Genomic DNA, 12,856 nt, shown 5'->3' with positions numbered 1-12,856 from the left:
GTCAATGTAGACGTTAGCATTGAGGTTCCTTCAGTGCTTTTAGGGGGCATGATGCTCCTTAGAAGCCAAAAAAATTACCAATCGCCTATATCGATAGAGAATAACTTTCTCTGCCTTCTTAGGGGTGCAAAACCTGCAGATATAACTTGGTACCTCTATAATATGAACAATATAAAGTTAAACGATCCGCTTGGTTTAATAATCAGCTCAAGAATCTGTCACAGTAACCTTTAGAGCCAAAGACACCCACCCACATAATAACTGCTGCAGGTCCTCTAATTATACAAAGCATAGAGAAGCATCATTTACATGTGTAAAGGAAAAGCCACAGCCATCCGTAGTTCGAATAACCCAAAGCTTCAATGGATAAGATCTATGTATATGCCCCCTTTAAGTTCTTTCAGTTTTAGTTGTCCCAAAGTACAAAAGCGACAACCAAAACTGAAGCAAGGTATATATGAAGCTGGGCCCAGATCATAAACAAAGAAATATACACCCAGTTCCCTAATCCTCTATATAAGCAGTTACTTCACGCTAACGTAATCAAAGAAACTCCACTCCCACTCTCTTCCCTCAGTTTCTCCGGCTCCCCAAAACTAACTCCCTAATTTCAACAAATCCCCATCCGCAATGTTGATGATTTCTAAATCCCATGTCTTCTTCGTCTCCCTCTTCATCCACATTTCAGCATCAAGTAAGTCTAAACAAAACATTTGTATTTGTAACTCTTGTACGATCTTTTAAGAGTACCAATGCCGATAGATGTTATGATCCCTTCACTACAAAGTAAAGTGATCAGATCATCTTGCAGGATGTTCTAATAAGAGAGTTCACTCACATCAACAACGTTCTAAAATACAAATCCTCCTAAAATTCTGCGCATGCGAGCGAGATGTCCTAACCCCTTTAGTATGACTAACCTCGGTACTCTAACAATAATTAACCTTACTCATTCCTACTATATTTTCGATGTGCAGGTGCAATACAACTGATACTAGTGAACAAGCTGGGCCCGCGTAGCAGCGTTGGCCTCGGCCTCCCTCGTGCAGTTGCGGCGCACCCAACCGCCACAAAACGGGCGGGTTCGCACCTACCGCCATCTAGCGGGAATCTGTCTTCGACGTCTCCTAGGGTGGAGCGGCCCGAATCTGCGGCCCGCCGCAAGTGCTGCTGCCTTGCGACGACCAAGGCAAGGGCACCTGCGACACTGGCGACTGAGAGCGGCCAGCTCCACTGCAACGGGATCGGAGGAACTCCACCGTCAACAATCGTCGAAATGACATTCGGCACGTCACAATCCCCGTACCATTTCTACGATGTCAGCCTAGTCGACGGGTTTAACGTCCCGGTATCAATGTCGCCGGTCGAAGGAGGAGTTGGGTGTGGAGTTGCGCAGTGTGAGGTGAATCTGAACGTTTGCTGCCCGTCGAAGTTTGAGGTGAAGAGCAAAGGGAAGGTTGTGGGGTGTCAGAGTGCGTGCATGGCGTTAAAGAGTGATAAGTATTGTTGTACAGGGGAGTTTGGGTCGCCGAGTAGTTGTAAGCCTACGTTGTTCTCGCATTTGTTTAAGGCTATTTGTCCTCAGGCTTATAGCTTTGCGTATGATGATTCCTCGAGCTTGAAGAGATGCAAGGCGAGGAGATATCTTATTACGTTTTGTCCCCCAAAAAAATGAGCAGGAGGATACGCGCTTGTAGTTATAGTAATGAGAAATTTGTATCATTTTGTGTGCTGATGTTAGTTGATGATCATTAAGAAATGTGTATTCATGTTAATGATGTAATTTTCCATAGCACTAATGTGAATATCTACTTGTTAATGAGAAACTAATCGCAAGGGTATTTCACAAAACTATCGTAAATTATTATTAAAAAAAATACTATAAATTTTTTTCACGCACCTATTGCGTTAAAATATCTAGCGATACGTATCAAATGCTTAAACAAAACACGCAAACGAGTAAAATCTAAGATGCAACTATAACAACTGATGCATAACAAATCACATAAAAGAAATAGATTGAGCTTAAACAAAACACTCATTGCCAAGATCATGCTTTTGCATTATATAGAGCAGCTAGATCTAAATTTTCAGGAAAAAGTAAAGCTCACCACTTGTAAGCGAAGCTTCACACGCTGGAAGCAATACGGCTCACTAGTAGTATCAAAATCCTCGTAAAAGTTTGCAACCAAAACACAGAAAAAGAGTTAACAGGAGAAAGTTAGGAACTACAACTGAACTTGGCAATAGTTTTTCTAGATTGATGACCACGTACATGGAAAAACATCAATACTGATAACCTCGACGACATAGAACATACAAGTTTCAGTCCATGATTGCATTTGAAAGTTCCACCTTTTGAATCATAAAGTTCCACCTTTTGAATCATAAAGTTCCACCTTTTGAATTCACTTGGTTCAAGAAAATCCAGGAATTTCTCCAGGCACAGGAGCCAGTTCATTCCTTCCAAACCTCTCTTCATCATAGAAAGTAGCACGAACCACCCTCCCACCAAAGAACCTTCCGTCGAGATCAATAAGAGCCTTTGTTGTCCATTCAGATCTCTCAAACTGTACAAAGATTCTGACAGCTTCATCTACCGGGAAGTTTGGTTCGGTGATCTCAAAGATGAGGACACGGGTGACCGAGCCATACTTGGCACACTCTGAGGCAACCTCATCTTCAAGATCATCATCAACCTCTCCAGGTCCAACCTATCAAAAAAACAAAGTGAGACTAGTTGCATCAGAACTGAATAGATATAATACCATCTCAGTTTTATTTCATAAGTCAATTGTTTAACAATTATGAACCTTCCCCACCTAGCAAATGGAATTTTAAGTTTTGGTTATTGGTTTATCAATCAGGAATCTGGAAAAAAAATGCAAAAGGTTGATGGCCCTTGAGGCCTTAGATTTCGTGAAGAATGATTGTGGCAAGTCCTACGATGGAATCCAGGCTACACCTTTTGATCAGACAGCGAAAGTAGGGAAGAGACAAAAACAAAAAGGATGACGCAATTCAGAGGAGGGAGACAAAGGAGAGGTTGATGAGGTTGATGCCATGTCAAAGTACGATAAATTTTGAGAACCCTAGCCCATAGCCAGTAGAATCCATAGTTCTCTTACATAGACACTATGAAGCACTGATTCGCCAAAAGAGCCCACGAATCCGTGTCCGACTCGAATCGGACACCGATTCGTCACGACACGTGCACGACACGTGTCGGACACGGTCAATCCGTGTCCGACACGGGTCAACGGTCAAAGTTGGCCGGACACGGTCAACAACAAGTTGGACACGGCGCGGATTCGCCAATTCACTGCAAATTGCCTTTGGTATTAAAGTCTAAGCTTATAATTTTATACTCTATGTACTTGAGATTCCGGCGGTACAGTAAACAAGGATGAAGATCATGCCGGTGAAAGACCAAGTGATTCCAAGAACGTCGACGCCACCACAGATATTGGTAGGCTGGTAGCAGACTGATGCTTGTAGAAGGACCAGAGGAGGAGCTCGTCGAAGTCCTTCGCTGCCCGCACTTGCTCAACCTCCACGCTCACCTCTTTCGACATTTTGGCTTTTTTTTTAGGTTTTAGTGAGCTGGTGTTGTGAGAGAGAAGGGAGATTTATGGATAAGGGGAGTACTTCAAGTCCGTAGATTCACCGGATTTCATCGTACATTCAAATCCAACATAATCCCGCCTATAGCCGGTCATCAGTCACCACCTAACCCACCAACCGGCTACAGCCGGTCACCACCCGTTTGAAATTCCAATCCCATTGCATTTGGCGTGAAATTCAATTAAATTTCGTCCCCGATTTCTTTACCCACTCTTTAATTGCTGCACTGCAGCCTGCAGGCATTTGAGCTTACTCTTCTTCGTCTCCCAGCAACGAATGGGAAGCCTAAATCTGTAGATTGTCCTTCTTACTGAGCCTAATTAACGTTCATATATTTGAGCAACTTTAAAAGTGTGTGTTTAATTAGCACCTTTAAAATTTAGACTAGTTTTTTCTTAATTAGGTTAACACTGAATCATATGAGACTTGGTTTATAAGACAACTAATTTAGAGGTAAGATTTTGAACTAGAAATTTTTCTATATATAATAATAATTTTTAAAAAATTCCTTGCCGTATCCCTGTATCCTATTTTTTTAGATTTTGCCGTATCCCGTATCCGTGTCCGTGTCGTATCCGTGTCCCGTATCCGTTATGGATAAGGGGAGTACTTCAAGTCCGTAGATTCACCGGATTTCATCGTACATTCAAATCCAACATAATCCCGCCTATAGCCGGTCATCAGTCACCACCTAACCCACCAACCGGCTACAGCCGGTCACCACCCGTTTGAAATTCCAATCCCATTGCATTTGGCGTGAAATTCAATTAAATTTCGTCCCCGATTTCTTTACCCACTCTTTAATTGCTGCACTGCAGCCTGCAGGCATTTGAGCTTACTCTTCTTCGTCTCCCAGCAACGAATGGGAAGCCTAAATCTGTAGATTGTCCTTCTTACTGAGCCTAATTAACGTTCATATATTTGAGCAACTTTAAAAGTGTGTGTTTAATTAGCACCTTTAAAATTTAGACTAGTTTTTTCTTAATTAGGTTAACACTGAATCATATGAGACTTGGTTTATAAGACAACTAATTTAGAGGTAAGATTTTGAACTAGAAATTTTTCTATATATAATAATAATTTTTAAAAAATTCCTTGCCGTATCCCTGTATCCTATTTTTTTAGATTTTGCCGTATCCCGTATCCGTGTCCGTGTCGTATCCGTGTCCCGTATCCGTATCCGTGCATCATAGCATAGACACATTTAATGGGAGAAAGCTTGGACGATTGCAAAGAATCTGGAAATTGGTTGTACTATGTGTGAGAAAAATGAAATTCCTCTGCGATTAAAACGTAGGAAGCATGAAACCCTTCTCTGTTCCACACGGCCAACTGTCAAGGGGCATTTTTCTCTATTGAAAAGAAAATAGTCGTTTTCTGCCACCTAAATCCAAGATTCTATTGGTCTACCCTTGCCAACCACCTCCTTCGACTACGACATCATAACTTCTTTTTAATAGTCAACTCATCAATCTTTATCACAAATCATAACACCTCATAGGATTATCCACAAGCAGCAAGCTCAAATCTTTACAATCTTCATCTTGTCTATAATACAACCTCAGCTTTGAAGTACGTTCCTTTTAAGGTTTAGCATTGCAACTCATCTCAACATTGACACACTATTCAAACATGGCCGTTATTTACTGGACGTTCTAATCACTCATAAAGCTCCAAGACAACTAACATAAGATTACAGTCTTCACATTCCAACAAGCATTTACTTTTCCAAACTGAAGATCGTGCCTCAGTTTACTTTTAGGCTTAAGTTGCACCATTGAAAATTTAAAGTAATAAAATTTCCAATAGCAATTTTCTGAAGACCCAACATCATGTTGATGGGGAAAGTCTGTAGTGATAATGATAAAAATAAACAAGAATAGTACAGATAAGAGCATGTTGCTTAAATCACAGCAAAGACATAATATTGCAGTAAAAACTAGATCATGAAAAACCCTGCAAGATAAAGAAATTTTTTTGGACACAGGTTCCTACCCAATAACCCATATTGATATTAACAGACTCTAAGCCTGCTATTTGATATAAAAACTTGACAAATGTGGGGTCAGCTATTACACGCCCCTATGTAATATGACCTTGCAGATTAGTCCTTCAAAGGAACTCATAATAGGTGCACCCAGTATTGTGGGGATTTGTACCAAACATTACCTTCAGGCGGGATTAAGTTAAAATTATGTTAATTTTCAAGGTACTTAATCTCAAAAACCACAACAAAAAGACCATATGTACTTCCTTCTAAACCTTGTCATAACTTCATCAATCATAGTAGAAAGACAAATTGTATAAACTGATGGAAGTATAGAGAAAAGAAAAAGGCATTAACAGCAAGAATAAGTTGAAAAAAGGTTTTAGTGCAGAACAGAAAATGAGAAGGACATAAATAATTGAAAACTAGAAATTAGCAATGTGCAGAAGAGTATTTCTCAATACGCCATAAAGTATAATCTGAATATAATTCACTAGATTTTTGAAGGATTTAATTTATGAAAAAAACTATCTTTAAAAAAGTGTTATATGAGAGGTATTAAATTGACATACCATGTTCCGAAGAAGCAAAACCCGCGTAGGAGGACCATTAAGGTTCACGCTCTTTGGCTTTTTCTCAGATTTTGATTCACTAGCATTTACAATTACCCCAGCTCGTCTATCTGTCTTTTTGGCCATTAAGGGAGTAGTAATTCCCTGCTCCTGTTTGCCAAGCCCCTGACCTTCTTTCCATCCCATCTTTGCCATCATTCTCTGAGCAGCAGTCATCTGCCCACCTGCACCAACACCGAGCCCTGCTGATCCAGACTTCCCGATACTAAACCCTTCTCCATTTGGTGGAGGAGAAGGTGATCTTGGTGCACCTCCGCCTGAACTTCCACTCATTGCAGCTCGCCTCTTCCAAGCTTCTTCTCCAGATATATTTATTGATGATGACTTCGCTTGATAATCCTTCTCCTCACGTTCAGCAGCCTCTCGTAGTCTCTGCTCTCGCTCCCTTTCCCTCTCCTCCTCTTCCCGGCGCCTCCTCTCAAGTTCTCTCTTCCTCTCAGCCTCTACCGCCTGCCGCTTCTTCTCTCTCCTATAGTCTTCATAATCATTTGGCCTAGCAGGATCATACTCCTCAATGACAGTCGAAGTGACCCCAACAAGAGCAGGTTGAAAAGATGGGCTTTTCGTACCGTTATCAGGCAGTGATGATGATGTGGTTGTAAAAAGAGTCTTTGTTTGGGTTAGTATGGGGCTTTTGGACTTAGATTGAGACAGTTGGCTCTTCAAAATGGTTTGAGGGGGAGCGAAGGTTGAGGATGGCTTTCGGAGTGTGGGTGGAGCCATCTTGGCACTGCTAGACCATACTGAATTGTTGCTCTTCTCCTCATCGGTTGAGGGTGCCGATGATGGTGGAGGAAGGTCCCCATACAAACCACCCAACATATTGTCACCTTTTTCTTGTCCAGTCACTTAGAAGAAAACGCAAAGAGACCAAATATCACAGACCCATGATGCTAGTCCTGAATTTGTACAGATGTAAACAAGTCATGAATTTATACAGATGAATTTTACTAAAGAAATCAACATATCCGTATACCCTTTTGGTTTATGAGCATGGAAACAAATATTCAATATTAAATTATATAAAATGCCTTTAAAGATTATCCAATCCTATAAACACAATTGATACCTCATCATGTATTATTCTAAACATATTATCATAGTCAATGATTAAACAATATAAAAATTGATGCGTGACTGACCATGTGATAGAATTTCATAAGAACTACATATTGTAAAGAAATAGTGAAGAGAACTATAAGAATAACAATCCCAACCAAGGAATTCCAAAAGATTGATAATGATAATATAATAACCATACAAAGAGTTTAAGGTTAATTGGATCGTTGGTCGCTATATTTATCTCATAATTGGACATTCATACCTATGTTTCGATGGATGGTCATGTAATTAAATATGAATCAGACCGCTAGTCACTTCTAACTCTTTCCGTGAATTTAAGTTGTAAATTTTTCATTTATTTTTAAGCTATACAGCTCACTCGATACGCCACGAGTTAATATTTTCAATAGCAAAATGCCAAATGCAATATAATCACCCAATACACGGTGCCGGATACACACAAATTTTCATTTTCACAAGCGATCAAGATATTACATATAGGAAGAAATCCACCATCAAATGATCAAGAACTTTTTTTGATATCGCATCAGCGTAACGCGTTATACATTTGGCAGAAAACATTAGAAGTGATTTGTGGTCTGATTAGTATTTAACTACACGACCAGTCAATCCAAGCAATTAAAAACATAGGTATGAACTTCCAATTATGAGATAAATGCAGTGACCAACAATCCAATTAACCCAAGAATTCGAGAGTGAAGTAATCCACATCTTGGTCTTCAAATGGATCATTAAACCCTAGAAACTTATTAATTAAACACAGTTACCCATTAAACGCCGAATCTAACCCAAACAAGAAATTGTTTAGTCAGAAAATAAGGAAAATTGAAGATTAGGGTTTTTTTCTTCGCCATCTTTACCTCTTTGTGGAGCTCTGTTGGACGACTGCCAAGCTCGAGCTGATCTATGGAGCAACGCGATCAGAATCCCTATGAATTATCCGCCAAACTTCAGTTTTCGCTGATTAAAAGAAAAAGATTTTGATTAAAAAAACAAATTTTTGAGGAACAAGGAGGGCGTGTCTTGGGAAAAGAGGAAGGATACTGGCGAGGAGCTTGGGTTCGAGAAATGCCGCCAGAGTTTGGGCTTAACAAGATAAACATGTCAGCCCATTTTACTGTGCATTTGGGACTTAAAAGCCCGTAAATTCGCAGAGCAAAATTGGGCCGCAATTCCTAACTGGCACTTAAATACCCTACTGTTTCACGACATTTATGTTTAAATACTCTTTAAGTCTTATATAATACACTTTGACATCCAAAGTTATGAAAAAATAACAATTTAATATTCTAAGTTATAAAAATTTGGCATTTAAATACCCTATTGTTTCATCACATTTACACTTAATATTCTAAATTGTAAAAAGTAGCACTTTAATACCCTAAGTTGTAAGAAAATAACGCTTAAACACATTTTAGGCCGCAATTGCTACTGTCTAACTGGCACTTAAATACCCTACTGTTTCACGACATCTATGCTTAAATACTCTAAGTCTTAAACAGTACACTTTTGATATCCAAAGTTATGAAAAAACAACAATTTAATATTCTAAGTTATAGAAATTTGGCACTTAAATACCCTATTGTTTCATCACTTTATACTTAATATTCTAAATTGTAAAAAAAATAGCACTTTAATACCTTAATTGTAAGAAAATAACACTTAAACACCTTCTGTTAGTTATCAGGACATACTCCTAGAAATATTTCCATGATAACCGCTAAAAGGCACCAATGTGCTCATTTTTTACAACTAAAGTGCTATTTTTTATAACTTAAAAAAAAAATTGTAAAGGTAGTGAAGCACTAGGGTATTTAAGTGCCATTTAACCATTGCTAATAGTAGATGGAGTTTGCATCATTATTAACATATATAATCATTAAAATGACGCTTGTAAAACCAAAAAGGGACTAGCTGAGTTGGCAAGTTGCCTACGACTAGTACTCCAAGGACTTAGATTTGACGCTCATGGGGAGCACCCACAGGAATTTAGTCTTTTAGAATACCCTGAGACCGTGTGTTAGGGGATGCTCCTTAGCCACGCCCAGGATTTAATACTCATGGTCCAAATAATCCTGGGAAGTTCCCTCGCCAACCGAAAAAAAACTTCTAAAAGAGTTTTTTTTTTTAAATGATGATGTTAACCCATAGAATCCAAATCCAAACGATGAGTGAAAAACATCAAGTTCGCTCGGGTCTATGATATTATATGCGCATGACCAATTGAATATCGGTACTTGAATTATTGGATTTTGAGATTCATGCTTAGATCTAAGGGTCTCATTTTTTTGTATGCGCATTTAAAAGAGATAGTATGTCTTAAAATGCAAGATAAATAAGCACACTACACAGCTAATTGCTGATTAGCCCACTAACAACCGACAACGGAACCAAACAGGAAAAGATAGTAAAGCCAAACATGGACTCCTTAATCTTAATCAATCACGTATTGATTGCTCACCTGTTGGTCGGAAACAAGATACTGAAGTCGAGAAGAGCACACATTTACTCTTTTGAGGAGGATTGAGAAAGTAAAAAAAAATGTGCTGTATGGATAGATTCAACACAGTAACTTTTCCTTCTCGAGAGGCGTTAGGGGCACACCCTAACCATACCCCCTCTCTTGTTACAGTGCACTGGGACCCACATGAGATTTTATTTTAAAATCTCATGTGAGTCTCAGTGTACTGTAACAAGAGAGAGTGTGTGGTTGGAGGTATGGTTGGAGGTGTGCTCTTATCATTTTCCTTTCTTCTCTTGTGAGAAATACTTGAGAGATGCTAAAAAAGTGTGACAGGTACGATTTTATCGGGTCGGATCCAGGCCTACTTAAATGCACTGCTTTAGTTATCTTCTAATGACAAATTGCAAGTAATTTTGGTAAAGAATAATTTTTCAAAACAGACTCATTCGGATTTTTATTTTTCAAAATCGACCATTTTTTCTTTTATTTATCAAAACCGATCGGATTTTGTGATTAGCAGGTTAATCACTATCCTAAATAGTCGGGGTTGCCAACCCCGACTATTTAGGAGGGTGTTAAACCCTAATTAAGACATTTAATTAGGGTTTAACACCCTCCTAAATAGTCGGGGTTGGCAACCCCGACTATTTAGGATAGTGATTAACCTGCTAATCACAAAATCCGGTCGGTTTTGATAAATAAAAGAAAAAACGGTCGATTTTGAAAAATAAAAAACTAAATGGATCGATTTTGAAAAATTGTTCTTTTGGTAAATTCTGAGCTTCGCGGGGTGATCCGGACGGTTAAGAGGTCAAACTCCTTGGATTAGTTCAACAACGGCCCAATTGCAGATAAAACTGAGAGAATATATCATATCACATATGTTTTTTTTTTTAACAACGCAATAATTTTAACTGTTGGCATCAACGCCATGAACTGAAATTTTGATTGAATATAGCTCGCCTTTCGAATTTCAAATAAGGGGCTGTTTGTTTGCTAAAAAAATGAGAAAACCCGTCGCCATAGTCATATTTCAATAAATCCCTCTTGACACGTAGGATTTTGGTTTCATCCGATTTTTAAATCATATGTTTGTTTCGTTTTGTGATTTAAAGAAATAATGGTATCATGTAGGATGACACGTCAGATTTTTGAAAAAAATGTTTTCACATCAAAAACCTCTGAAAAAACACTTGGAAATGTCACTTTAAAACGTTAGGTTTTTTAGAAAAGTGTTCTCACACTAAAAACGTCTGGAAATGTACAATTCAACAAACCGTGATTTACGTTTTGACCCCCAAAGATCTCGCCCTTACAAATATATCTCTCTGGTTTTTTTACCTTTTTTTTTCTTTGCATGGTTGCCTTGGTAGCTGTAACAAGAGCATTCTTTTTTGTTTGACGTGCGCGCAAAGCCCCCGAAAATGCGCATATAATTTTACAAGAGCAAATTGCCAAGTATATTCTCTGTTAATATTCATTCCTCAGCTGACAAAAGTGCCCTCATACGTTGATTTATATGTTTTCCATATTGATTTAAACAGATATTTTTATTGCAATTGCGAAGGCAATTTTACAAACCAAAATATTTCTTTTTTTTTAATGTCATATAAGCTCTATAAAAGAAAATGTGAATCTTGATTTAAGGCCGCCAATAGATTACAAATTTTAATATTAAGAAATCTACAAAAACCGAAAAAAGTGAAGTATCACAAGCTCTAAAACTAGCTACAACCTTCGGATAATCGTATATAGTATCAAGTAATAAGATAAAAGAAAAATATATTTGTTTTCTATATCCTGTTGACGTGTTCTCGGTATGAATGCTACATAAAAAGGAAAAAACTGTAAGAACCAAGATAATTTACAAGTGTGCTACAACTAGGGGTGCTATATCGTATTCGTATCGGAGAAAATATTCGTAACTGTATCTGTTAGGATACGAATTTGGTTACTCAAATTTATAACTGAATGATATTAATTGGTTACGTATATGGTTTTGTAGTGAAATATCCGGATCTATATCTAAAATATCCGAACACACGTTACTCATACTATGTTAATCCTTAGATTATGAATTTAAGATTAATTTTGATGATCATTATGTCTAATATTAACTCTTCAGATATAATAAACATATTAATTAACTCTTTTGTACCACATGAACTATATATATTTTAATACTATCTAGATTTCTCATATACGTTTTGTATCCACATGCATATCTGGTTATATATACATGCATATATATTCGTATCCATATCCGATTTTAGCGAATATGAATATAAATTTTTCTTACCGGGATATATCTGTATCCGAGATAAGTAAGTAGATATGGATATGATAAGTATCATATCCGAGCCGTATTCGGACCGAATGCACCCCTAACTGCAACAATATGATTATGCACATTAAAACACAATTTTAATTTCGCATGTATTTATACACCGTTAGAAATCTAATCTAATACTAGTATGGGGACAAAATATGAAAAATACACTCCGTTTTCAAATACAAGGGTATTATAGTAACTGCCTCTGTTCCTCACAACCATCCGTAAACAGGCCGGATCTCATCCCATAACGGCGTCCAAGATGTCCAATCATAATCAGCCACGTGTCAAGCGCCGTTAACACGCCTTCGAATGATCAAAAACCCACCTTTACAACAACCCCACCCCCCTTTTCTCCCTCTCATCCCCCATTTCGCTTCCCCTGGATCGGATCACCGCCCGGTCCCTCAGCTCTCTCTCTCTCTCTCTCTGTCACCGCCCTCGATCTCCCCCAAAAATCCCTAGGGTTCTCTCGAATTCCCTTATTCGACCCGCCAAACTTCGATTTTGATTGAGGGCTTGTGATCCCAGTCGAGATCTGGCCATCCCCATGTCGTCAATTTCGTCGATCGGAGGCTCGCCGTCGTCGAATTATTGGTGCTACCGCTGCAATCGCTTCGTCAGGGTTACGGTCCATGGCGCTTTCTCCTGCGTTGACTGCGGTGGCGGTTTCCTCGAGGAGGTCTCCACAGCCTAGGATTGAAACGCTGCAAGATACGCTTCCGGGAAAAGCA

At 38.6% G+C, this 12,856-nt stretch overlaps 2 protein-coding genes across 2 annotated transcripts; one reads left to right on the top strand and one right to left on the bottom strand.

The window, feature by feature from the left end:
• On the top strand, positions 1,147 to 1,828 carry LOC109821951 (thaumatin-like protein; the record flags this gene model as incomplete). Its single annotated transcript, XM_020388106.1, is given in 2 exon segments — positions 1,147 to 1,214; positions 1,216 to 1,828. Coding segments are annotated over 2 exon segments (528 nt in total), but the record flags the coding sequence as incomplete, so codon positions are not given.
• LOC109819730 (DNA-damage-repair/toleration protein DRT111, chloroplastic) lies at positions 2,039 to 8,411 on the bottom strand. Its single transcript, XM_020385577.1, has 3 exons — positions 8,187 to 8,411; positions 6,184 to 7,142; positions 2,039 to 2,714 (listed from the first exon to the last, which is right to left on the bottom strand). The coding sequence occupies exons 2-3, from the start codon at positions 7,063 to 7,065 to the stop codon at positions 2,418 to 2,420; spliced, it is 1,179 nt and encodes a 392-aa protein (XP_020241166.1). The 5' UTR covers positions 7,066 to 7,142; positions 8,187 to 8,411; the 3' UTR covers positions 2,039 to 2,417.

This window comes from Asparagus officinalis, chromosome 8 (genome assembly GCF_001876935.1).
Source record: "Asparagus officinalis chromosome 8, Aspof.V1, whole genome shotgun sequence".
NCBI classification, from domain to species: domain Eukaryota; kingdom Viridiplantae; phylum Streptophyta; class Magnoliopsida; order Asparagales; family Asparagaceae; genus Asparagus; species Asparagus officinalis.
The sequence above is the reverse complement of the archived record's forward strand: the minus strand, read 5'-3'. Positions and strand labels throughout refer to the sequence as shown.